The sequence below is a fragment of the Pongo pygmaeus genome, chromosome 16 (assembly GCF_028885625.2).
Source record: "Pongo pygmaeus isolate AG05252 chromosome 16, NHGRI_mPonPyg2-v2.0_pri, whole genome shotgun sequence".
Classification (NCBI taxonomy): domain Eukaryota; kingdom Metazoa; phylum Chordata; class Mammalia; order Primates; family Hominidae; genus Pongo; species Pongo pygmaeus.
Genome location: NC_072389.2, coordinates 71,193,001 through 71,219,032, shown reverse-complemented (window position 1 = coordinate 71,219,032; position 26,032 = coordinate 71,193,001). Strand labels below are relative to the sequence as shown.

General features: G+C 37.6%; 1 protein-coding gene and 1 pseudogene across 3 annotated transcripts in view; both read left to right on the top strand.

Annotated features, from left to right (window-relative positions):
* Positions 1-26,032, top strand: part of DENND4A (DENN domain containing 4A) — a 137,426-nt gene that overhangs the window by 19,314 nt on the left and 92,080 nt on the right. For all 3 annotated transcript variants that reach the window (XM_054450223.2, XM_054450222.2, XM_054450221.2), the window contains exons 2-4: positions 12,193-12,271; positions 17,153-17,485; positions 21,000-21,249. In XM_054450223.2, the coding sequence (XP_054306198.1) occupies positions 17,175-17,485; positions 21,000-21,249 (561 nt within the window). In that variant the 5' untranslated portion in view covers positions 12,193-12,271; positions 17,153-17,174. The remainder of the gene's footprint in view (positions 1-12,192; positions 12,272-17,152; positions 17,486-20,999; positions 21,250-26,032) is intronic.
* On the top strand, positions 479-2,227 carry LOC129013676 (dnaJ homolog subfamily B member 14-like; annotated as a pseudogene).

Below are 26,032 nucleotides of genomic sequence, written 5' to 3'. Positions count from 1 at the left end.
TTTTTTTTTTTTTTTGCTTAGAAACAATAGAAATTGATTTCCCATGGTTCTCAAGGCTGGAGGTCTGAGATCAGGATGCCAGCAAGGTCAGGTTCTGGTGAGGGTCCGCTTTTGGGTGGCAGACTGCTGACTTCGTGTATCCTCACATGGTGGAAACAGCCCTGAGAATGAATCTTAAACTGTTTTTGCTACTTTAGCCCTAGATTCAAATTCTGCATGAGTGCATATAATTGACCAATCTATGTGCTTGGTCTCTAAATAGGAAGAGCAAATATCAGATCTTTTTTCTTTTTTTTTTTGAGACGGAGTCTCATTCTGTCGCCCAGGCTGGAGTGCAGTGGTGCGATCTCGGCTCACTGCAACCTCCGCCTCCCAAGGTTCAAGCGATTCTCCTGCCTCAGCCTCCTGAGTAGCTGGGATTACAGGTGGGTGCCACCATGCCCAGCTAATTTTTGTATTTTTAGTAGAGACGGTTTCACCATATTGGTCAGGCTGGTCTCAAACTCCTGACCTCATGATCTGCCTGCCTTGGCCTCTCAAAGTGCTGGGATTACACGTGTGAGCCACCGTGCCTGGCCAAATATCTGGTCTTTTTCCACTTTCATGATTGGTTCGGACATCCAGCCTTTTTTATAAGATACATACAGTGGCAGATTTTCTAAACATAGAAAGGGAGTTCAAATGCTACATGGTCAAAAATAAAACTGATACATGTCCATTTCAATATTCAATAAATATTTGTCAGATGAGTGAATGAGAGAATCAGAGTCATGATTTCCTGTCTCTAGACCTTTAAGTCACCAAACATTGAAGTGATAATGGTGTTGCTAATGTAATTGAAAATAAAATCAAAGGAGCAAGCTATGGAGGGGAACAGGAATAAGGCTGAGAAATGTGTCGACATTGCCGGGAGGCCCTGAATGCCGGCAACCGCGAGAAGGCCCAGCGCTTCCTGCAGAAGGCTGAGAAGCTCTACCCACTGCCCTCGGCCTGCGCATGAACAAATGTAAAAATTACTATGAAGTACTTGGAGTTACGAAAGATGCTGGTGATGAAGATTTGAAAAAAGCTTATAGAAAGTTTGCTTTGAAGTTTCATCCAGACAAAAACCATGCACCTGGAGCAACAGATGCTTTTAAAAAGATTGGGAATGCTTATGCTGTTTTAAGTAATCCAGAAAAGCGAAAACAGTATGACCTAACGGGCAATGAAGAACAAGCATGTAACCACCAAAACAACGGCAGATTTAATTTCCATAGAGCTTGTGAAGCTGATATAACTCCAGAAGACTTGTTTAATATATTTTTTGGGGGTAGATTTCCTTCAGGTAGTGTACATTTTTTTTCAAATGGAAGAGCTGGTTATAGCCAACAACATCAGCATTGACATAGCGGACACGAAAGAAAAGAGGAAAGAGGAGATGGAGGTTTTTCTGTGTTTATCCAGCTGATGCCCATAATTGTATTGATCTTTGTGTCATTATTAAGCCAGTTGATGGTCTCTAATTCTCCTTATTCCTTATATCCCAGATCTGGAACAGGGCAAACTATTAAAATGCAGACAGAAAACTTGAGTGTTGTTTATTATGTCAGCAAGGACTTTAAAAATGAATATAAAGGAATGTTATTACAAAAGGCAGAAAAGAGTGTGGAGGAAGATTATGTGACTAATATTCGAAATAACTGCTGGAAAGAAAGACAACAAAAAACAGATATGCAGTATGCAGCTAAAGTATACCATGATGATCAACTCCGAAGGAAGGCAGATGCCTTGAGCGTGGACAACTGTAAAGAATTAGAGCGGCTTACTGGTCTTTATAAAGGAGGATGAACTGGAATTTTTATTTATACCTTTTAGCATACTCTTTATTTTTTCTGTAAGTAAGTTTAGTTTCATCACGAGAGATGAAGGAAAAGATCTGATACTGAAAACTAAACTGAATAGTTGGTTCCTGAAATCTTGGACTGTTTTTGACCTACTGGCTCCTTTAAATAGTAACTGAAAACTAAAATGGCATATTTTAGTTATGCTTCTACAATTATTTTCATTTTAAAAGCTTACATGATTCCTAACTAAAATGTCTTGAGAAAGAATTATCACACCTGTAGCAATTTCCGGTTTTAGTGATTCTCCATTTTTTCCCTTGTCATGTAAATATTTATGGAATGATCATTTTGTGTACATACAGGTTACTGCTTTTTTATTTAAATTCTTTTAGTGTTTTGCTCCATGAGACACTTCAGTTTAAATTGATGGAATAAATGTTACATGACACATCTACATTTTCCTTATCAAGGTGTCAAATATGTGGACTTTAAACAATGAAACTTTTTCAACAAGAAAAAACAAAAACTTTAACTTTGTGTAAAATCTTATAGTATTATCAGCTTAGAGGGAATTGATATTTTTAATATTGCCATTATATTCCAAAATATATATTGAGATAAATGAACTGATACAGAATATCATTTTGCTATTTACTTTTATGAATTACTATACATATACATGCATAGAAATGAAATGCTATACTGATAGATTTTAAAGAAAATATGAGGAAATGGCTATAAATATTAAACTAAAAGGGTTTTAGTTTAAACAGTAAAGTGCAGTTATGTCATTTACAATTCCAATACTTTAAAGGCCACCAAATTTTGATGTGTATGTCCTTGAAGGGCTGCTAAAATTTATGAAGAGGATTCACATTTTCCCCCATAGAAATCTGCAGTTTCTTGGTGATCATTTAAGCAGGATCCAAAGAAGTTCTTCTACAAATAAGTAATAAGAAAAATGAGTACTAAAATACAGCTTTGTGCCTTTTAACCCTATGCCAATTCCTAAACATATAAGTAGATTACAGTATACTTATCTGATCAGAGCATGATCTGTTTGGCCACATGCAAGTGTGAGCAGAAATAGAGCAGCAGGTAGAATAGTAACTTAAAGCAAGTCATCCTTTAAAAATTCCGAGCTAAAATCTATTTACCATTGAGTAATTGAATTAATCCTATAGGAATAAGCTCCTTGTAAGTAATTCCATATGATGAATTAGAAAAAAAAAAACAGCTGGAAATTGAAGTTTTTGGTGCCTGTATACTGGAGATGAAACTATTTGATTTCTAGTCTTCTGTGTTTAGCAGTTGTAATATTTTAATGAATTTGCTTCATACTCGGTTAATGGAACATAAACATATCTTTGGTACTTCTTTGTGAGTGAGAGAATGCTAGATAGGGTGGCTTAGTGCTTTGTTTAAATTTTTTTTCTGAATGTAGTTAATTTATGGCATCTGTTGAATAAAACTGCTAAAATGAAAAAAAAAAAAAGAAAATAAAAATCAATACCAAACCATAAAATAAACAAAAGATAAGCAAACTCAGCAAATTTCTGGTTTTTTAAAATGACGAGTACCTCATTAAGTGATTTACATCAAATTATTTGAATTGAATTTATACTTTTTTTGGTCCCTTATTTTGAAATACCCAAGCCGCGAGCTAGCATATCTGATAATCTAATGCTGGATAGAACTAGGATTTTAATTGGGCTGAAGTGATTTCAGAGCATGTAGCTGCTATACCTTACTACATTTTATAGTTTTCATATAGTTGTATTCAGCAATGAATTAAAACAGGAACAACAAATCAGTATTTTAGAGAGCTCAGAGGAATGTTTATGTTTGTGGAGGAAAAAAGGTTTTTATTTATTTCTAAGCCATCTTACTCACCAAATATAAGGTCTTACTATAACAACTTTGGAAAACAGTTTGGCATTACCTACCATGGTGTGTGTGTGTGTGTGTGTGTGTGTGTGTGTGTGTGTGTATACCTTATATGCTAGGAATTTCATTCTTAGCTATTTTTTAAAAATCTATGCATTTTTATATGCATCAAAACTCATAATAGTTTATATCCAACTTTGTAATCGTTTATAACAGTCTCACATTGGAAACCAGCCAAATGTCAATTAACAATAGAATGGATACATAAAATTGTGGTTTTGTTTTTTTTTTTTTTTTTTTGAGACAGAGTTTTGCTCTTGTTGCCCAGGCTAGAGTGCAATGGTGCGATCTCGGCTCACTGCAACCTCTGCCTCCAGGGTTCAAGCAATTCTCCTGTCTCAGCCACCCAAGTAGCTGGGATTACAGGCGCCCACCACCACGTCCGGCTATTTTTTTTTTTTTTTTGTATTTTTTAGTAGAGATGGGGTTTCACCATGTTGGCCAGGCTGGTCCTGAACTCCTAACCTCAGGTAATCCACCTGCCTCGGCCTCCCAAAGTGCTAGGATTACAGGCATGAGCCACCGCGCCTGGCAAAATTGTGTATTCTTAAAATGAAAAACTATACAGAAATGAAAATGAACAAACTACTATATATGAGTATGGCCAAATCTCAAAAAACATTGTAGAATGAAAAAAGCTAGACCAAAATAATGCACACTTTATATGTCCTTCCATGTTCCATTTATGTAAAAGTTCAGAAATAGAAAAAAACTAATCTACTGTTAGCATTCAAGATAGTGGTTCTCTTTGGGAAGGTTGGAGGGGGTTTCCTGTTACTGTTAATGTACTATTTTTCGACCTGTGAGGTGTTTGTAATGGATGATGTGTTTATTTTGTGATAATTCCTGGAGTTGTACATTTTCTATATGTGTGTTATACTTTAAAAAGTAACAAAACAAAACAAAACAAAAAACAGGCTAGGTGCAGTAGCTCATGCTTGTTATCCCAACACTTTGGGATGCCGGCACGGGCAGATCACTTGAGCCCAGGAGTTCAAGACCAGGAGTTCGAGACCAGCCTGGGCAACATGGCAAAACCGCATCTCTACCCAAAAAAAAAGAAAAAGAAAAATTAGCCAGACGTGGTGGTGTGCGCCTATAGTCCCAAGCTACTTAGGAGGCTGAGGTGGGAGGATCACTTGAGGTGAGCCATGATCGTGCCACTACACTCCACACTGATTTGAGTTTTGCTGAAACCAGTGGTTACATATTTCTCTCTGGAAGGAAGTGGGGTAAGAGCACCTCAGATACGGAGAACTGATTTCATCATATTTTTCATTTCATGGTACCCTTTTGTGACTAACCTGTATGAAGCCCTGCTTTATTTTATTCTCCTTTATCTCTCGTCTTCACTCCAATTCCCTTTCCCTCACAGTTGTCCATTTGAATATGTCTAATATATCATCCTGAATGTCTTTGAAAACTATCATGCTAACTTTAATATATATGTTTTAAGTTTATATAAATGCTATTTTGCTGTAGATTCCTTTCTGCTTCTTACTGTTTTCATTCAACACTAAATTTAAATAATGTATTTGTGTTTCTATGTTTACGTTTATTCTTTTACTTCTGACCGTCCCATGGTACTCGATAATGGTATCAGTTGCATTTTAAAAATTATTCCTGGTTGGATTACAGGTGGTTCATGCCTGTAATCCCAGCATTTTATGGGAGGTAAGGTAGAATTGCTTGGCCCAGGAGTTTGAGGCTGCAATGAGCTATAATTGCACCACTGCACTCCAGCCTGGGTGACAGAATGAGACTTTATCCCAAATAAATAAATAATCATTCATTTAACAGATATTCACCATATACTATCTGCCAGGTACTGTTCTAGGTGCTGGCTATGCAGCAGTGAATAAAACAGAAAAATCTGTACCCTCAGGGAACTTACAATCTTGTGGAAAGAGAGAGAATAAATAAGTAAGACATATGGTATGTTAGACAGGCAAGCTGGTTAATTTTTATGCCTCAGTTTGTTCAATTATACTAAAGGTACTTGAAGCAAAATCTCCAAGGACCTTCCTAGCTCTAAAATCCCATGATTCTGTGGTGTTTTAACTTTCTCATTTTTTTCTACTGTGCTGACCTCATCCATTTAATAAATATTTACACACCTACCATGTGTTTATAACTGCTATGCATGTGAGAGAATCAAAAGAAGTAGAGCACAGAGTTTCTGCCTTTGAATTGTTTATAGTCGGTCTGGAAACAAGAGGTATCTGTATATTAACACTGTTATTTCCAGTTTGTTCTTATTCTGTCTAGAACAGATCCATATTCTCAAGGGAATAGCAGCTACTTCAGCTGCAACCTAATTTCTGGGTGAGGGACAGGGTTGCCCCTGAACACAGTATAAGACTCCTTTTTTTTAATGTTCTTATATATGTAGGAATCCTCACTGTAGTTCTGTAGCATTATTTTATGTTGTCCACTTATTTTCGGTCTGGAACTTAGCCAGGACAGGAAAATGTATCTCAGAATTTAGTAGATTGGTTTTCATTGGGATTTAATGGATGATCACTCTCTGCCCTCCTTATCTTTTGTGTGCCTATATATGTCTGTGTGTAGTATCCCTCACTGTCTGCTGGGGATCAGTTCCAAGACCACCTGTGGATTCCAAAATCCACTCAAGCCCCGCAGTTGCCTGTTCAGAACTTGTGGATACAAAAAGTTGGCCTTCTATTTTTGCAGCTTTCGTGTCCCACAATACCATATTTTTGATCCAAGTTGGTTGCAGATGCAAAATTGCCCATACTGAGGGCTGAAATATTTATTGCAAAAAAAGAGAAAACCGTGTGTAAGTGGAACTGCACAGTTCAAATCAGTGTTGTTCAAGAGTCAGCTGTATTTATATGTTTGTTTAATTATGTTCAAGTATAATGTTCTGGATGCCTGAGTAAATGTGACCAACAAGGCTTTCAACATGCCAAATAAGCTTATACTTTGTGCTTTGGTTTGTTTCTGCATCTATTTTGTAAGACAGTATTGTTTTTGGAAATATATCTTTGCATTTCATTGGCTGTATGTACTTTGTGATAAAAATATACCACTCCACAGGGATTAGGGATAGTGGGGTAAAGCAGGGAGGGCAGTGTGTGTGCTTATAAAAGGGCAACACTAGGGGCCCTTGTGATGGAAGTGCGCTGCATCTTGTCTTTGGTAATGGATACATGGTTTTATGCACATGTGACAAAACTGTGCTTATAAAGGGCAATACTAGGGATCCTTGTAATGGAACTATACTGTATCTTGATTTTGGTGATGGATATGTTGTATTATGCACATGTGATAAAACTGCATAGAACTAAACACACACACAGATGAATACAAATAAAACTGGGGAAATCAGGATGAGATAGGTGAATTGTATCAATGTCAGTAATACAGCTGTGCTATAGTTTTGCAAGATGTTACCATTTGAAGAAAACGGGGTGAAAGGTATACCAGCTCTCTATTATTTCTTTCAACTGAATGTGAATCTACAATTATCTCAAACTAAAAGTTTCAATTCGCAACCTACTCATCTGACAAAGGGCTAATATCCAGAATCTACAATGAACTCAAACAAATTTACAAGAAAAAAACAAACAACCCCATCAAAAAGTGGGCGAAGGATATGAACAGACATTTCTCAAAAGAAGACATTTATGCAGCTAAAAGACACATGAAAAAATGCTCATCATCACTGGCCATCAGAGAAATGCAAATCAAAACCACAATGAGATACCATCTCACACCAGTTAGAATGGCAATCATTAAAAAGTCAGGAAACAACAGGTGCTAGAGAGGATGTGGAGAAACAGGAACACTTTTACACTGCTGGTGGGCCTATAAACTAGTTCAACCATTGTGGAAGTCAGTGTGGCAATTCCTCAGGGATCTAGAACTAGAAATACCATTTGACCCAGCCATCCCATTACTGGGTATATACCCAAAGGACTATAAATCATGCTGCTGTAAAGACACATGCACGCGTATGTTTATTGCGGCACTATTCACAATAGCAAAGACTTGGAACCAACCCAAATGTCCAACAATGATAGACTGGATTAAGAAAATGTGGCACATATACACCATGGAATACTATGCAGCCATAAAAAATGATGAGTTCATGTCCTTTGTAGGGACATGGATGAAATTGAAAATCATCATTCTCAGTAAACTATCGCAAGGACAAAAAACCAAACACCGCATGTTCTCACTCATAGATGGGAATTGAACAATGAGAACACATGGACACAGGAAGGGGAACATCACACTCTGGGGACTGTTGTGGGGTGGGGGGAGGGGGGAGGGATAGCATTAGGAGATATACCTAATGCTAAATGGCGAGTTAATGGGTGCAGCACACCAGCATGGCACATGTATACATATGTAACTAACCTGCACATTGTGCACATGTACCCTAAAACTTAAAGTATAATAATAATTTTTTTAAAAAAGTTTCAATTAAAAATAACAATTTAAAGAAGTCTGTGTTAAAAGATAATGGCTTAGCACATGTAGCTGCAGGAAGCATATTCATATATTACTTTGTGGAGCATGACTTTCATTTACAATCAAAGGATGCTCTGCTAAATAGATTTTATAAATTTTCTATTCCGAGTTTTCTTGTGCATGTATAGAAAGTAAGGCAGTAGCTGTGATGTGTTATCTTCATTAGCAGAAGAAGAACTTTGCAAACACTTAAGTGATGCCAGTTTTGTGTCAGCCTCATCTTCTGTGTCAGATAGAAAATCAGTTAATTCTAATCATGGTTCTTTTTTTTGTACGATTCATGGAATAAAATTAAAGTTTTTGGAAGTTCATTCATCAGAATGGAAATATTTGATATTATTGTGAATGCTAATGTGAATTCAACATCAAAGAAAATGTTACTTTTTTTTTTTTGAGACAGGGTCTCGCTCTGTCACCCAGGCTGGAGTGCAGTGGTGCCATCATGGCTCACTGCAGCCTCAACCTCCTGGGCTCAAGCAGTCCTCTGACCTTAGCCTTCCAAGTAGCTGGGACTATAGTGCACACTACCACACCCAGCAAATTTTTAAATTTTTTGTACAGATGGGGTCTCACTATGTTGCCCAGGCTGGTCTCAAACTCCTGACTCAAGTGATCCTTCTGCCTCGGTCTCCCAGAGTGCTGGGATTACAGGCATGAGCCACTGTGCCTGGCCACTTGTTATTTTTTTTTAATTTCTTTTTAAAATTAAATTTAATTAATTATTGTTTTTTTTTTGAGACAGTCTCGCTCTATTGCCCAGGTTGGAGTGCAGTGTCACGATCTCTGCTCACTGCTACTTCCGCCTCCAGGGTTCAAGCAATTCTCATGTCTCAGCCTCCCAAGTAGCTGGAATTACAGGCACATGCCTCCACGCCCAGCTAATTTTTGTATTTTTAGTAGAGACGGGGTTTTGCCCTGTTGGCTAGGCTGGTCTCAAACCCCTGATCTCAAGTGATCCTCCCGCCTCCATCTCCCAAAGTGCTGGGATTATAGGCGTGAGCTACCATGCCCAGCCAATTTTATTTTTTTGTCCAGATGAGGTCTTGCTGTGTTACCCAGGCTGGTCTTGAACTCCTGGCCTCAAGTGATTTTTCTGCCTTGACCTCCCAAATTGTTAGGATTATAGATATGACCCATCGCACCTGGCCTGTTTTTAGAATAATGATACAAATATTAAGTTTAATGGGGCAGAGTTATGGTCAAAACAGTGTTCCTACTATATTAAGAAACAATGTAGCCGAAAATATATTTGAAATTGGTTGTAGCGCATTCATAATTCATAATTACATCTAAATAAGTCTGGTATTCTACCAATAAAATAACTGTAATTTTCAAAATTTACAAGTATTTCTATATACATACAGTATTTTTACTAGAAATTTTTGTGACAACTGATGTTGAATTTTTAAAAATGTTTCAGCAAGTCAGTATTTACATTGTTTCATTGCCACCTGTCAGCAATAACATTTTAGAGATATTTGAAAAGTACATTTACCACTCCATATTTACTCCCTGAAATTTTTTCAGGGAACTTTTGGCATCCTCATTTTAAAAATACATATATCTATCCTGACAATATTTAGCAGTTCAAAAGGTAATAAGATTATGAATATATTATTTTGCTTTCATTCTTTTCGCCCTCCATTTCAAGACACTATCGAATTTTTTTTTTTTGAGACAAGGTCTTGCTTGGTCACCCAGGCTGGCTGGAGTGCAGTGGTGTGAACAAGGCTCACTGCAGCCTCGACCTCCTGGGCTCAAGCAATCCTCCCATCTCAGCCCCACCAAGGAGCTAGGACTACAGGACTGCACCACCACACCTGGCTACTTTTGGTATTTTTTGTAGAGACAGGATTTTGCCATGTCTCAAACTCCTGAGCTCAAGTGATCCACACGCCTCGACCTCCCAAAGTGCTGGGATTATAGACGTGAGCCACTGTACCTGGTGTTTATTAAGTTCTTGACTCAGTTTATGCCCTTACCCCCTTCTCTTCCACTTCTCACAGACACACACATGTCAAGGACCTAACCAAGTTAGGTGAATCTTGTGTCTGGGTGTAGCTGCTCCTATTTCCTGGTTGTTAGTAGATATTCCATGTTGGTTAAAGCTGTGGTGGTTTCTTCCTCTTGAGGTGCTTATGATTTCTGTGCTGCAGCGTTTCCCTGCAGAAGCTATTGACTCTTACTGAAACTCCTTTTGTGTGTGCATGTGTCCAGTGTTAAAGCTAACCTATAGTGCTTGGTACAATACAGTTGGTCTGGCTCTACTCTTAAGACTGTCAGTGGCATCATCTTTCCATCTAGTGTTTAAAATGACTCATAATTACAAGTTACTAAATTACTTAATTTAAAAAAATATGATATTGGCATATTGAATTCCGTAATATGACATTGCTTATTCTCTTGTTCAGAAGAATTTGGTTCCTTGGTGAGATTTGATATAAATGATTCTATGTAAGTACATTTGCCCCTTGGTATCCTCCATGGATTAGTTCCAGGATACCCCCAACCTCCACCCGATGGATACCAGAATCCACATATACTTAAGCCCCTTACGTAAAATGGTGTGGTGTTTGCATATAATCTACACACATCCTCCTGTATACTTTAAATCACCTGTAGATTATCTATAATACCTAATTCAATTAAACGCTATATAAATAGTTACACCGAATTATTTTGTTAAATTTGTATTACATTTTTTGTTGTATCATTCATTCATTCATTCATTGGAGATAGAGTTTTACTCTGTTACCCAGGCTGGAGTGCAGTGGTGTGATCAGGGCTCACTGCAGCCTCAGCTTCCTGGGCTCAAGTGATTCTCATGCCTCAGTCTCCTGAGTAGCTGAGACTACAGGCACGTGCCACCCTGCCTGGCACTAACTTTCTTTTTTTTTTTAGAGATGGGGGTCTCACTATATTGCCCAGGCTGGCTTTGAACTCTTGGGCTTAAGCAATCCTCCTGCCTTGGCCTCTCAAGTTGCTGGGATTACAGACGTGAGCCAATGAGCCCAGTCTGTTATTTTTATTGTTTTTGAAAAACATCTTTTCAGGCCATGTGCGGTGGCTCATGCCTGTAATCCCAGCACTTTGGGAGGCCGAGGCAGGCAGATCACCTGAGGTTGGGAGTTCGAGACCAGCCTGACCAATATGGATAAACCCAGTCTCTACTGAAAATACAAAATTAGCTGGGCATGGTGGCACATGCCTGTAATCCCGGCTACTCGGGAGGCTGAGGCAGGAGAATCTCTTGAACCCAGGAGGTGGAGGTTGCGGTGAGCTGAGATCGAGCCAGTGCACTCCAGCCTGGGCAACAAGAGCAAAACTCTTGTCTCAAAAACAACAACAACAACAGCAAAAAACATCTTTTCAATCCATGGTATGGATGTGGAACTCATGGATACGAAAGGCTGACTGTAGTATCTTTGAAATTTGTAATAAAGGGAAAGTACTTTTGGGTATTGACTTCTTTGAAACTTTTTTTTATATGGAAGTTACTTGAGTCTATATTTGAATTATGTTAAATGTATACATTTTTCCCCTGTGAATGAGGCTCTGTACATAGTGCCCCAGAAATAGGCATGTTGTTCTTTCTCACACTCTTTGCCCTGTACACATTTCCTCTTTTGTACCCTTATTTATTCTTCTTGCTTTCTTTTTCTCCCCCTTATCTGCTAGTTTTTTCTTTTTTTTCCTCATTGCCTCTCTTCAGCATGTTTTGTTTTTAAAGTATGTATTTATTCTTTACTGAAATCTTGTTTTTAAAAATTGCTTATTGGCTCTTAACCATAAGAAAACAATAAATGCAATCAGTTTAGTAATTATCACTGTTAACAGAACTTTAAGTATCCACAGGCATGTTGGGGGAAAAATTTGATTGGAATGAATTTAAGTCCAATTCTTACTCTTTTCAATACAGTTATTTCTCAAACTCTGAGGCTGCGGAGTTCACACATTGAAATCTGTCATCTTTTTCAGAGAGAAACTTTCGGTAATGTGTAAGTAGTTTTTGGCTTTCATTTTGATTTGTTTCAGTTAGCTATTTTCTGTGTTAAACACAGTGAAACCTTAATTTCCCAGAAGTCTTAATAATTTGGAATATATTCTCCACGTAATAATTATGGGTAACAAATGATACAAAGTAATTCATTGAAAGATGTCTCAAGATGTGCCTTGGATCACTATTAATTTAACACCATTTATTAGAGACAAAATCTTCAATGTAAAGAATACGGTTCCCTTTTAGTAGTTATTTCCTGCGTTCTATTGTGAATGAGTTCAAATTATTTTGTGAAAAATACCCAAAAGAGCTAATGAAAAGGAATTTTATAAATAAATTTATCTCAAATATTTACTTATAATAGCTAGTTATTTCCAAGGATAAGGTTGTAGTTCTCAAAAAAACATTAAATATATGTTTTCATGATAGTACTATATCTCTTCTCTTTCCCTTTTTTTTTTTTTTTTTTTGAGACAGAGCCTCCCTCTGTTGCCCAGGCTGGAGTGCAGTGGCGTTGATCTTGGCCCATTGCAACCTCTGCCTACAGTGTTCAGGTGATTCTTGTTCCTCAGCCTCTCGATTAGCTGGGATCATAGGCATGCACCATCATGCCTGGCTAATTTTTGTATTTTTGGTAGAAACGAGGTTTCACCATGTTGGCCAGGCTGGTCTTGAACTCCTGACCTCAAGTGATCTGCCCATCTCGGCCTCCCAAAGTGCTGGGATTACAGGTATGAGCCACTCTGCCCGGCCTCTTACCCTTCTCTCTACGTAGCAAGACATAAAACTATTTTATGCAATAGTGACTACCTGCTTTAGTTTGCCTGCTTTAGTTTGTTTATTTATTTATTTATTATTTTGTGACAGAGTCTTGCTCTTGCCCAGGCTGGAGTGCAGTGGCATGATCTCAGCTCACTGCAACATCCGCCTCCCAGGTTCAAGCAATTCTCCTGCCTCAGCCTCCTGAGTAGCTGGGATTACAGGTGTGCATCACCATGCCCCGCTAATTTTTTGTATTTTAAGTAGAGACGGGGTTTCACCGTATTGGCCAGCCTGGTCTCGAACTCCTGACCTCAAGTGATCTGCCCGCCTTGGCCTTCCAAAGTGCTGGGATTACAGGCATGAGCCACCACGCCTGGCCATGCTTTAGTTTAAATAACATAAAGTTAGTGTCTAGGGAAAAGAAGGATGTTTTAGTTCTTCATTATGATGGAATGAAAATACTTTACCAGAGTAATTTTTAAGGTTATGTGTATTTAGCGCTTATAATATAAAATTCATGTACACACGAAAGCCCATAAATAAAGGCTGATATAACCTTTGACCTAATAATTCTATTTCAACAAATGTATCCTGAAGAAATATTAGAGTTGTATCCAGAGGTTTATCAAGATTATTCATTGTACCCTTTAAAAAAAATTAGCAAAATAAGTGGAAGTAATAAATGATCTACAGTAAGAACATAGGTCAAAAATGGTATATCCATAAAATAAAATACTATGCAGCCCTTTAAAAATTGTTTTCAAAGACTAATGAACTGGAGAAAAAAAGTTAAACACCAAAGTGCTTTTGTTATTCTGCAACTTTCTTAAATAAATAGATGGTCAATTGGGTAAAACTGCTCTTTTTTTGGAGCACTTGTTATATGCAATGAGCTGAGGGTGATGAGTCAGCATTTAACAGCCTTCTCAGAAGAACAGGTTGTTAGCACTTTCTTTTTAAGTGTCCATCTAGGAGGCATTTCTGAAAAGGTTAAGCCCTTTATTATATGTAGAAATCCTATATGTAAGGAAATTGCTGCATAGGCGCCATTAGTATGTAAATAAAACAAGTAGAAACATTTAATCTTCTTTAGTCCCATTTTTTTTTTCCTTTTTTTTCCAGATGGAGTCTCGCTCGGTCGCCCAGGCTGGAGTGCAGTGGTGCGATCTCGGCTCACTGCAACCTCCGCCTCCTGGGTTCAAGCAATTCTCCTGCCTCAGCCTCCCAAGTAGCTGGGACTACAGGCACATGCCACCACACCTGGCTAATTTTTGTTATTTTTAGTAGAAATGGGGTTTCACCATATTGGCCAGGCTGGTCTTGAACTCCTGACCTTGTGATCTGCCTGCCCCGGCCTCCCAAAGTGCTGGGATTACAGACGTGAGCCACCTTGCCTGGCCTAGTCTCATTTTTAAAGAAAATAGTGGGAATGCTTAGAGTATATTTGAGTGATGAATACAGATTCCAAGAAATGTGTCATGAATTCTGAAAACTGATGACATTAGCAATGTAGAAAATTAAATGAGTTTTGGGATTTTGATGAAAATGTTAATAATTATATTGTAAACAAGTATATACTACATAAGAATATCTTTGCCCTGAGATTTTATGGTCTACAAGGGAAGGTTGTTTACTATAAACTAGCATTTTCTTAGAGTTGTTTCTAGTTGTTAAGTGGGAAAATGTGGTTCATTGTTCAAATAGGCTTGGGAAATCCTGAGTTAAGCAAAGTTTATCGGCTACCTTTATCAAAAGACTGCTGAGGATTTAGTATTTTTATATATATGTAGTAAGTATCCAAAGAGACCTATAGTGTGTATACCTAATTTATTTGTCCATGGAATCTTTTCTTTGCACTTATTGGAACTGTGTCTAACATGAAACAAACTCTGGGAAATTGTTTTAGATTAAACTTTTTTCCTATAATAGTGGTATATAAATAATGACGGTACTGTGGAATGTATTCTCCTAGTTAAAGAAACAAATAGGTTGGGTATGGTGGCTCATGCCTGTAATCCCAACAGTTTGGGAGGCTGAGGCGGGAGAATCTCTTGAGCCCAGGAATTTGAGACCAGCCTAGGCAACAAAATGAGACTCTATCTCTACAACAAAAACAAACCAGCCAGGCGTGGTGGTGCACACCTGTGGTCCCAGCTGCACGGGAGGCTGAGACAGGAGGATTGCTTGAGCCCAGGTGGTCAAGGCTGCAGTGAACCATGTTTGCACTACTCCATTTCAGCCTGGGCGACAGAGCGAGACCCTGTCTCAAAAATAAATAAATACATAAATAAAATTAAGTGATACCAGACAACCAAAGGAGACTGCAAATATGTGATAGATTCTATTTTGTGTATTTTTTCTTTGAATCTGTTGTAAGTATGCATTACTGTTACACTCTCTTACCTACTTTTATTATTTGAAATTCTTCTCTTTGATATATCTGCTGAGACTTACTTCTGGTAGATTTTTGTGTATGCGTTTTTGTAGTTTGGGAACAGGAACTTGTCTTCCACTGGGCTTTGTTTGTGGAAAACCTGGGTTGAGGCTGTACCCTCAAGAACTGTTTTACTTTTCAAGGGGTATCACTAGCTTGGGAACACTTTTTTTTTCTTTTTGAGACAGAGTTTCGTTCTTGTTGCCCAGGCTGGAGTGCAATGGTGCGATCTCAGCTCACCACAACCTCTTCCTCTTGGGTTCAAGCAATTTTCCTGCCTCTGCCTCCTGAGTAGCTGGGATTACAGGCATGTGTCACCACGCCTGCCTAATTTTGTATTTTTAGTAGAGATGGGGTTTCTCCATGTTGGTCAGGCTAGTCTTGAACTCCCGACCTCAGGTAATCTGCCCGCCTCGGCCTCCCAAAATGCTGGGATGACAGGCGTGAGCCACCGCGCTTGGCCAATCTGAGAGTGCTTTTATTATTACTTTTAGTTTGTAGTTTCCTGGGACCATCCATATGGTTTAAGTTCAAACCCCAAACCCAAGTGTGAATAGGCCTATTGTTACGAATTCTGAGAGGAGACTCCCCTGCTACCCTCCCTACAACTTTATTATCTCCCTGTGACAGTGGATAGGTCTTTTAAATCCACTCTTTGGCTGGGAGTATAGTCCTTTGAAACGCTCGGCTTTATACAGGTGGCTCAGTTCCAATTCTCTATGTGGTCTGAAGTGCTTATCTCCCATGCTTTTAATGGCTTCTAAAACACAAACCGGATCAGGTGCAGTGGCTTATGCCTGTAATCCCAGCACTTTGGTAGACTGAGATGGGAGGATCACTTGACCCCAGGAGTTCAAGACCAGCCTGGGCAACCTAGTGAGACCCCCCTCCGCCCCGTACTCAGAAGAATAAAACAAAATAAACACACAAGCCTCTTGATTATTGAGGAGATCAGTAAATTTCCCCACTCAGTGGTAGTTTACAGACTGCATTCTGACTTTTGGTTTCTTCAGTGTTTTGGGGACCTAGGAATTTCCCTTACATTCTTACAAGTCTGTGTAAGATTTATATTTAAAAGCATTTACTGAACGACTGTGCATTTATTTATTTATTTATTTGAGATGGAGTTTCACTCTTTTTACCCAGGCTAGAGTGCAGTGGTCCGATCTCGGCTCACTGCAACCTCTGCTTCCCAGGTTCAAGCGATTCTCCTGCCTCAGCCTCCTGAGTAGCTGGCATTACAGGCACCTGCCACCACGCCCAGCTAATTTTTGGTATTTTTAGTAGAGACAGGGTTTCACCATGTTGGCCAGGCTGGTCTCAAACTCCTGACCTCAGGTTATCCACCTGCCTTGGCCTCCCAAATTACTGGGATTACAGGCGTGAGCCACTGCACCTGGCCAGACTGTGCATTTAAAAAGATCTCTTTTTGTTGTCTACTTAGGTAATGTAGGTTTCCATATTGCCAAAATTGGGAATTCATCCATTACTTTTATAATAAAAGATTGCTAAAGATGTTTTTATTGTTAAATTCTTTTTACATATAAGTTAAATATATAATGCTACTGTGTTTATCAAGGAGCTAGCGCTCTTTTTGTAGTTTTTTGTTCTTATTTGCACACAAACCACTTATATTTATTTTGCTTATTATAGGGGAGTACTAGTCTTTTACTTTCCTTTTAGATGTAACCTTCTGTAATGGAAGATGATTGAAGACAAGGGGCCTCGTGTTGCTGACTACTTTGTTGTAGCAGGATTAACTGATGTTTCAAAGCCTCTAGAAGAAGAAATTCACTTCAATGATGCTTGTCATAAAGTAGCTAAACCAAAAGAACCTATTACAGATGTTTCAGTTATTATCAAATCTCTTGGGGAGGAAGTCCCACGGGATTATATCTGTATTGATGTTACCCCAACTGGCTTGTCAGCTGATCTTAATAATGGAAGTCTTGTGGGGCCACAGATTTACCTTTGCTATAGAAGAGGAAGAGATAAGCCTCCACTTACAGATCTGGGGTAAGTGTTTTTTTAAATGACTTACTGTTATTGATCCAAATAATATGTCTTGTAGATTTTGAGATTAACTGTTCATTTTGGTCATTAATAGATGTATGGCAGATTTAGAAAAATAGACAAGTTTGTATTCAGAAACCTGTATTCTCTCCCTGTTTCCTTTTGTCTCTCTTTATCCTGCAGTTCCCAGCAGTTTTACCTTGCCTGGGTTTCTTTCTGTTAGAGGCAGGGGAGAGAATTTGAAAAACATTTGCAGGAAAGTACTAGAAAATTAAAGTATTATCCTGATTGCAAAATTTTTGATTATTTTTAAAGTATGAAAAAAGGCTTTTAAGCGTGTTATAATGATCAGTATAGATGGATTTTTTTTCTTTTTAAAGGGACAGGATCAATCTCTATCACCCAGCTGGAGTGCAGTGGCATGATCATAGCTCACTACAGCCTCAAACTCCTGGCCTCAAGTGATCCTCCTGCCCCAGCCTCCTGAGTAGCTGGGAATGTAGATACACGCCATCACACCTGGCTGGTTTTTAATTTTTTTGTAGAGACAGGGTCTTGCTATGTTGCCCAGGCTAGTCTCAAACTCCTGGCCTCAAGTGATCTTCCTGCCTTGGCCTCCCGAAGTACTGGGATTACAGATGTGAGCCACCACACCCAGCCCCATTATAGATGGATTGTTAACTGTGTGTATCAAAGAAGGATACTGGGGTAAATTAGAGCTTTACTTAGGGTGCTTTATTATTGAGATATAATTCATATACCGTACAGCCACTCATTTATTTAAAGTGTACAATTCAATAGTTTTTAGTATTTTCAGAGTTTTGCAACCATCACCACAATAAATTCTATGACATTTTTATCATGCCAAAAAGAAGCCCTGTACGCATTACTTGCTACCCAATTTCCTAACTCGGTTAGCCTTTGCCTACTTTCTGTCTTTATGGATTTGCCTATTTTGCACATTTCATATAAATAGAATCATACTATGTATATGATCTTTTTTGACTGACTTCTTTCACTTAGCATAATGTTTTCAAGGTTCATCCATGTTATAGTATGTGTCGGTACTTTATTCCATTTTATGACTGAATAATATTCCATCATATGGGTATACCACAGTTTATTCATCTGTTGATGGATATTTGAGACTTTTCCACTTTTTGGCTATTATAAATAATATTGCCATGAATATTCATGTGCAAGTTTTTATGTGGACATATATTTTCATTTTTTATGTGTATATACCTGGGAGTGACATTGCTGGGTCATAATGGTAATTCCATGTTCAACCTTTTAAGGAACTGCCAGACTGCTAAGCAACTGTACCATATTGCATTCCCACTTGCGGTACATTGAGGGTTCCAATTTCTCCATGTCCTAGTCAGCATTTCATATTATTTTGATTATTGCTGTCCCAGCAGGTGTGAGATGATATCTCATATGGTCTTGATTTGCATTCACTTGATGGCTGATGATGTTGAGCATCTTTTTATGTGCTTACTGACAAGTTTGTATATCTTTGGAGAAATGTCTATTCAGATCCTTTCCCCATTTTTAATTTGGTTGTCTTTTTGTTTGTTGAGCTATAAGAGTTCTTACTATATTCTAGATAAAGCCCCTTATCAGTTAAATGATTTACAAATATCTTCTGTAGGTTCTTTTTACTTTCTTTATGGAATCCTTTGAAGCCAAAATGTTTAGATTTTATAGCTGACTATAAGGCTCAGAGAGGTTCAGTAACTGCTTACAGAACTGCAGCTAGTAACAGGTGGTAGGATTTTGAATTTAGATTGTCTAACTTCTCTGTGTGTAGGTGCCTTTTTTAAATTAAGAAAAAGCAAAACAAGATCAAAAGAAGGAAGAATAAGCACTTAAGCTAACATTGGGATTCATGCAGTTGCTATGATTAAGCATCAAATTTAACTGTAAATTTTCAAAATGTTGAGAAGATTTTTTTTTTAATTTGTTGATGGCCAGAAGAAAAAGTGAAATTAAAACTTATATTAGAAGTAATTTGGCCAGGCACAGTGGCTCATGCCTGTAATCCCAGCACTTTGGGAGGCCTGGGTGGGTAGATCAACTGAGGTCAGGTGTTCGAGATCAGCTTGACCAACATGGCGAAACCCTGTCTCTACTAAAAATACAAACTTAGTCAGGTGTAGTGGTGCGTGCCTGTAATCTCAGCTACTTGGGAGGCTGAGGCAGGATACTTGCTTGAATCCAGGAGGCAGAGGTTGCAGTGAGTGAAGATCATGCCATTGCACTCCAGCCTGGGCAACAAAAGCAAAACTCCATCTCAAAAAAAAAGAAAGAAATAATTTGACCAGTTTTTGGCATTATATTTTATTTGTATAGTGGATTTTATATGAGAGAATATTGATTGATGATGAAGACATTGCTTGTTACAAGTTTTATAGCAAATGCAAAAACACATTTAATTTATAGCTTTATAGCAAATGTAGAAACATACTTAATTTGTAGCTAGGCACGGTGGCTTACACCTGTAATCCCAACACTTTGGGAGGCCGAGGCAGACAGATCACTTGAGGTCAGGAGTTCGAGACCAGCCTGGCCAACATGGTGAAACTTTGTCTCTACTAAAAATACAAAAATTAGTCGGGTATGGTGCCACATGCCTGTAATCCCAGCTACTCAGGAGGCCGAGGCTGGAGAATCGCTTGAACCTGAGAGGCAGAGGTTGCAGTGAGCTGAGATCACAACACGGCACTCCAGCCTGGGTGACAGAGTGAGACTCCGAGACTCTGTCTCAAAAAAACCATATATAGCTTATTTTATTTTATTTTTTTTACTAGTGCCAAGGACTTGGCATTAAAGTACAAATCAATGAATGCAGTGAGGGAATAAACTAATGTTATTTAAGCACTATTTTTTTTAGTGTTCCTAAGTGCTTAAGTATAGAAAACTTAATGAATGGATGCCAGGTCCACCCTGTACTAAAAGCCTATGATTTTACCCCAATAAAGAGAAAATAAAAGCCTAGTGCCTCACCCAGACTTTTGATTAAGGATGGATTTGAAGTTACATTCTCTTAGCCTAAAACTGTCTCTTAAAGCTAAGGAAAGTATTGGAGATAAAAGCGTGCAAGCAGACTCTACACAGTTGGGCAAGTAACCTTTTGTAAAATTTTAACTTTGGCCAAAATGCCCAGTTGCTTTTTCTAAAGAAGGTGCTTGTTTTAGAGACAAAAAATAAATTAATAACTATATTAAATGATGTGCCAAAACAGGTACCTTCACATTTAATTGTGCCTTTCTCTGGTTTATATTAACAAACACAATGGTTTGTCAGAATTTTTCCTTAAAACAAAGTTTTTGGTGGGGAAAAGAGTTATTCTTTAATTCATACGAGACCGTGCATTTCAAAATTGCAGTAAGATTGGAATATTTTTACCACACTACTACATTTAAGGATCAGTTGATGATGCCTGAGAATATTACTTTTCATATCTAAAGAGCTTTGTGTATTTGTGTATTTATTTTTAAAAATTTATTTTTAGGGTTTTATATGACTGGAAAGAAAGATTGAAACAGGGTTGTGAAATTATTCAGAGTACTCCCTATGGGCGCCCCGCAAATATTAGTGGGAGTACCTCATCACAAAGAATTTATATCACTTACCGAAGAGCCTCTGAAAACATGACTCAGAATACGTTGGCTGTCACTGACATATGTATTATTATACCCAGTAAAGGAGAAAGCCCACCACACACGTTCTGCAAAGTCGACAAGAATCTCAATAACAGTATGGTAAGTGACTTACTGGCACTGATAACATTAACCACTGATGAAAAGAACATAATTTTAAATACATCTTTTTTTTTTTTTTTTTTTTTGGAAAACAGCATAGTATAATTACAGAATTGAAAAACGTGTTTTTAAAGATATTAGATATTTTACTTTTTGGAAAGTACTTTGGTTGTACTTTCAAAAGAAACTATGCAAAGTACTTTTTTCTAAATTAAAAAAATAATTCCCCCACCCCGCCTACCCACTACAAAAGCAATGAGTATCCTTCCACTTGTGACTAGATCCCACACCTCAACGGGACTAGATCCCACATCTCAATTTACCTATTTGAGGACATGGCTTTAGCAGTCCTCCCTACTTTTTTGTAAATCATTGGTTTTTCCCTCCCTATTTCCTCCAACATGCAAATATTTCTTCTTTGCAAAACTTCTTGATCTCATATTCCTCTGCTTTCATTGCCGCATTTCATTATCCTTTACAGTAAAAGTTCTAAAAAGAGTTGAGTATATTCTGCCCCATTCCTCACTTTGCTCTTTCCAGTCAGCCTTTTGTCTCCATCACTTCATCAAGATTTCTCTTGTTGTCGTATCCAGAGATCAATACTTTATTTTAATTTTTCAGCAGGTTTCTACATAAATGGTTACTTCTTCCTTCTTGAAATAGTGCAATGAAGAAGAAATATACTCTCTTCTTAGGTACTCTCTTGCTTTTTCCTTTTACCTCACCAGTCATTCCCTTTCTGCCTTTGCTGATTCATTTTCATCTCACCATCCCTACACAATGGAGTGCCTCATGGTTCAGTCCTCAAACCATTTATCTTCACCACCTAAACATACTCCTTTGGTGATCTAATCATTTAAATATAGGCCACGTGTGGATGGCTTCTAAATTTGTCTAATCTGGACTTCTCTAATTCATCATCCCTTCTTGAATATCTTATCTAATGAAGCATCTCAAATTTAATGTGTCCAAAACTGAACTCCTGGTGTTTCTCCCCAAACCTGCTTATAGTCTTCCTTATCTAGCAAATGGAAATTCCATTCTTCTAGTAACTCACACTGAAAAACCTTAGAGTAAACTTAACCTTTATCTTATCCTCATTCAGTTCTTCTGTAAACTCTGTTAACTATAATTTCAAAATGTATCTCGAACATGGCCACTTCACAACGCCTCTGTTGCCATAACCCTAGTCTAAGCCATAATTGTCTCTTAATGGGATTATTGCAGTAGTGTCCTAATCCAGGGATCAGGCAAATTTTTTCTTTAAAAGGCTAGGTAATAAATTAGGTTTTATAGGTCATACAATCTCTGTCTCATAGTCATCTCTTTTTTTTTAACCCTTTATAAAAGCAAAAACTTCTTAGTTTAGATATACAAGAACAGACCTTGGGCCAAATGCAGGCCATAGTTTTTTTATCTAACTGATCAGTTCTTCCACTTCTGCTCTCTCTATCATATTCTTTGCATAGACAAGAGTGATCCTTTAAAAACGTAAATCAGATCCTATCACTACTCTGCTTAAAACCCTTAATGGCTTCTCATCTCACTCTTAGTAAAAGCCAAAGTCCTCCCATGCATGATCCTTAACTGTCTTGTCTTTGTTCTTTTATTACTGTTTTAAATTAAAAAAAAAAAGGAATGTATACTCAAAGAAAATTGGAGGGCGGGAGTATACAAATTGTAGATCTATGGAGTAGAAAGTGAGAAAATGAAGGTTCTTGTTCCTACTTCCATGTTTTGTCAGGGGTAACAATGAGCAATTTGACTTGTGTCCTTCCAGACCCTTTTGTGTTCACATATATGGGGTATATATAATAAATCAATCCTTTTTTTAAATTTGAATTTTTTTGTATTTCCTTCTTCTTTTTTCACTTTTTATTTTAAAATCGGAGTACATTTGCAGGTTTGTTACAAAGGTATATATTGCATGGTGCTGAGGTTTAGGGTATGATTGAACCCATCACCCAGATAGTGAGCATAGAACCCAATGGGTGGTTTATCAGCCATTGCTTTCCTCCCTATCTTCCCCCTCTAGTAGTCCCCAGTGTCTTTTGTTCCCATCTTTATGTCCAGGTATACCCAATATTTAGCTCTCACTTATAAGCGAGAAAATGCGGTATTTAGTTTTCTGTTTCTGCATTAGTTTGCTTAGGATGATGACCTCCAGCTGCATCCACGTTGCTGCACAGGACATGATTTCATTCTTTTTTTATGATTGTATAGTATTAAAAAAATGGAACTTTCTTTATATTTCTGATATATATCAGAAATATATATATTTCTGATTTTTCTATCTTTTTTTCTATCTTTTTTTCTTTTTTCTGTCTTTATCAGTTTAACTTTCTACTTAATTATTTTAACGATGGCATAGTATTCCAGAAAGTACAAATGCAGAATGGTGAATACAAGTTATTTGCAGTTTTTTCCATTCCTAGTAATGCTGCTTTGATTAATGCTGTGCATTTTCTGTAGATATTTGAGTGTCTCTGGAAGAATAAGTAATTATAAGTGGAACTGATGGGTCCATGAGTATGCTGACCATTTTGAAAGTGTTGAAATATTGTTCTGAAAACGCTGTGGCAGTTTTTACTCTCAGCAGCCATAGTTTATGAGAATGCTATTTCCTATGTTCCTACACCTCACCAACATTGGTTGTTACCAATTATTGACTTTTTAATTATTGACTATGTAATACAAAATTGTTCTAATTTTAATTTGCATTTCTTTGCTTATTGTGGAGGTTGATAATATTTTAATATATTTATTAAATATTAAATATACTTAATATCAGTGTATTAAATATATTATTGAATGGCTAAATATTATTGTATTAAATGGATGTGCCACAATTTATTTATTATCCTCTTTTGTAAAGACCTTTAGATTCTAATTTTTAAAAATGTTACAAGCAAGCTGTTATGAACGTACTTATAACTAAATCCTCTATAAAACAAGTTACATTTATTTAGCTCTTCTGTGCTATACACCGTTCTAAGTATTTCACATTCAGTAACTCAGTTCCACACAACCACCCTGAATAGGTATTTTCTCCCCATTTTACAAGGAAGAAAATTTGAGAGTTAAAGAGGTGGTTACTTTCCCATGGTCATACCTTCAAGTAGTAGTTAAAGCAAGATTCAAATTGAGGCTGCACAACTCCAGAACCAAACTCCTGAGCACTGTGCTGCATTAATTATTTCCTTATGGTTCATCCTGGGATTTCTGGATCAAAGCGTATATTTACTATTAAGATTTTATCCAGAAGGGTTTAACCAATTAAAATTCCTACCAATAAAGTACGAGGATATTGGGTTTTTTTTTCATAACTTTGTCAACAATTGGGTCTCTTTTTTCTTTTTTTCTACTGCAGCTGCTCTGAAGAAACAATTGGGTTTTTCTTTTTTTTTTTTTTTTTTTTTTTTAAAGACAGGGTCTTGTTCTGTTGCCCAGGCTGGAGTATAGTGGACTGCTCATGGCTCATTGCAGCCTCAACCTCTTGGGCTCAAGTGATCCTCCCACTTTAGCCTCTCGAGTAGCTCAATGGACCGACCACAGGTGTGCACCACCACATCTGGCTAATTTTTAACTTTTTTGTAGAGTTGAGGTTTCCCTATATGCCCCAGGCTCGTCTTGAACTCCTGAGCTCCAGCAGTCCTCTTACTTCAGTCCCCCAAAGTGCTGGGATTACAGACATGAGCCCCTGTGGCTGGCCAACAATTGGGTTTTTAATCACAAAATTTTAAATTTAATTTCTTTCTTTCTTTTTCTTTGTTTGTTTTGTTTGTTTGTTTGTTTGTTTGTTTTTTAGAGACAGGATCTTGTTCTGTCACCCAGGCTGGAGTACATCAGTAGCATGATCATAGCTCTCTGTAGCCTCAAACTCCTGGGCTAACGTGATTCTCCTACTTCAGCCTCCCAAATAACTGAGACTAGAGGCATGCACCATCATGCTCGACTAATTTTCAAAATTTGTTGTAGATATTGGGTCTTATTGTATTGCCCAGGCTGGTCTTGAGCTCCTGGCCTCAAGCAATCCTCCCTCCTTAGCTTCCCAAAGCACTAGGATTGCAGGCATGAGTGACTTTGCTTAGCTGTAAATTTAATTTCTTTTTATTTTATTTTATTTTTTCTCACCCTGTCTTGTGTGGATTTTGTTTCTTTTAATTTTTTTATTTTTCTCAAAAGTTAATTTCTTGATGTTAGAGCAGATATTTACAGTGTCCTATTATAATTATGTAAATTAACACTTTGCTAAGATCTAAAGATTTTATACACATTTCAACATGTGTTAAGTTTTTAAGGAAGTTGACTTTTTAAAAATTCATGTTCCTTTTTCTGAAGTGTAGAGAAGCAGACTTTTTTTTTTTTTTTTTTGAGACGGAGTATCGCTCTGTCGCCCAGGCTGGAGGCTGGAGTGCAGTGGCGCCATCTCGGCTCACTGCAGCCTCCACCTAGAACAATTTTGTATTATATAGTCAATAATTAAAAAGTCAGTAATTGGTAACAACCAATGTTGGTGAGGTGTGGGAACACAGGAAATAGCATTCTCATAAACTATGGCTGCTGGGAGTAAAAACTGCCACAGCGTTTTCAGAACAATATTTCAACACTTTCAAAATGGTCAGCATACTCATGGACCCATCAGTTCCACTTACAATTAACTTATTCTTCCAGAGACACTCAAATATCTACAGAAAATGCACAGAATTAATCAAAGCAGCATTACTGGGAGGGTTCAAGCGATTCTCCTGCCTCAGTCTCCTGAGTAGCTGGGATTACAGGC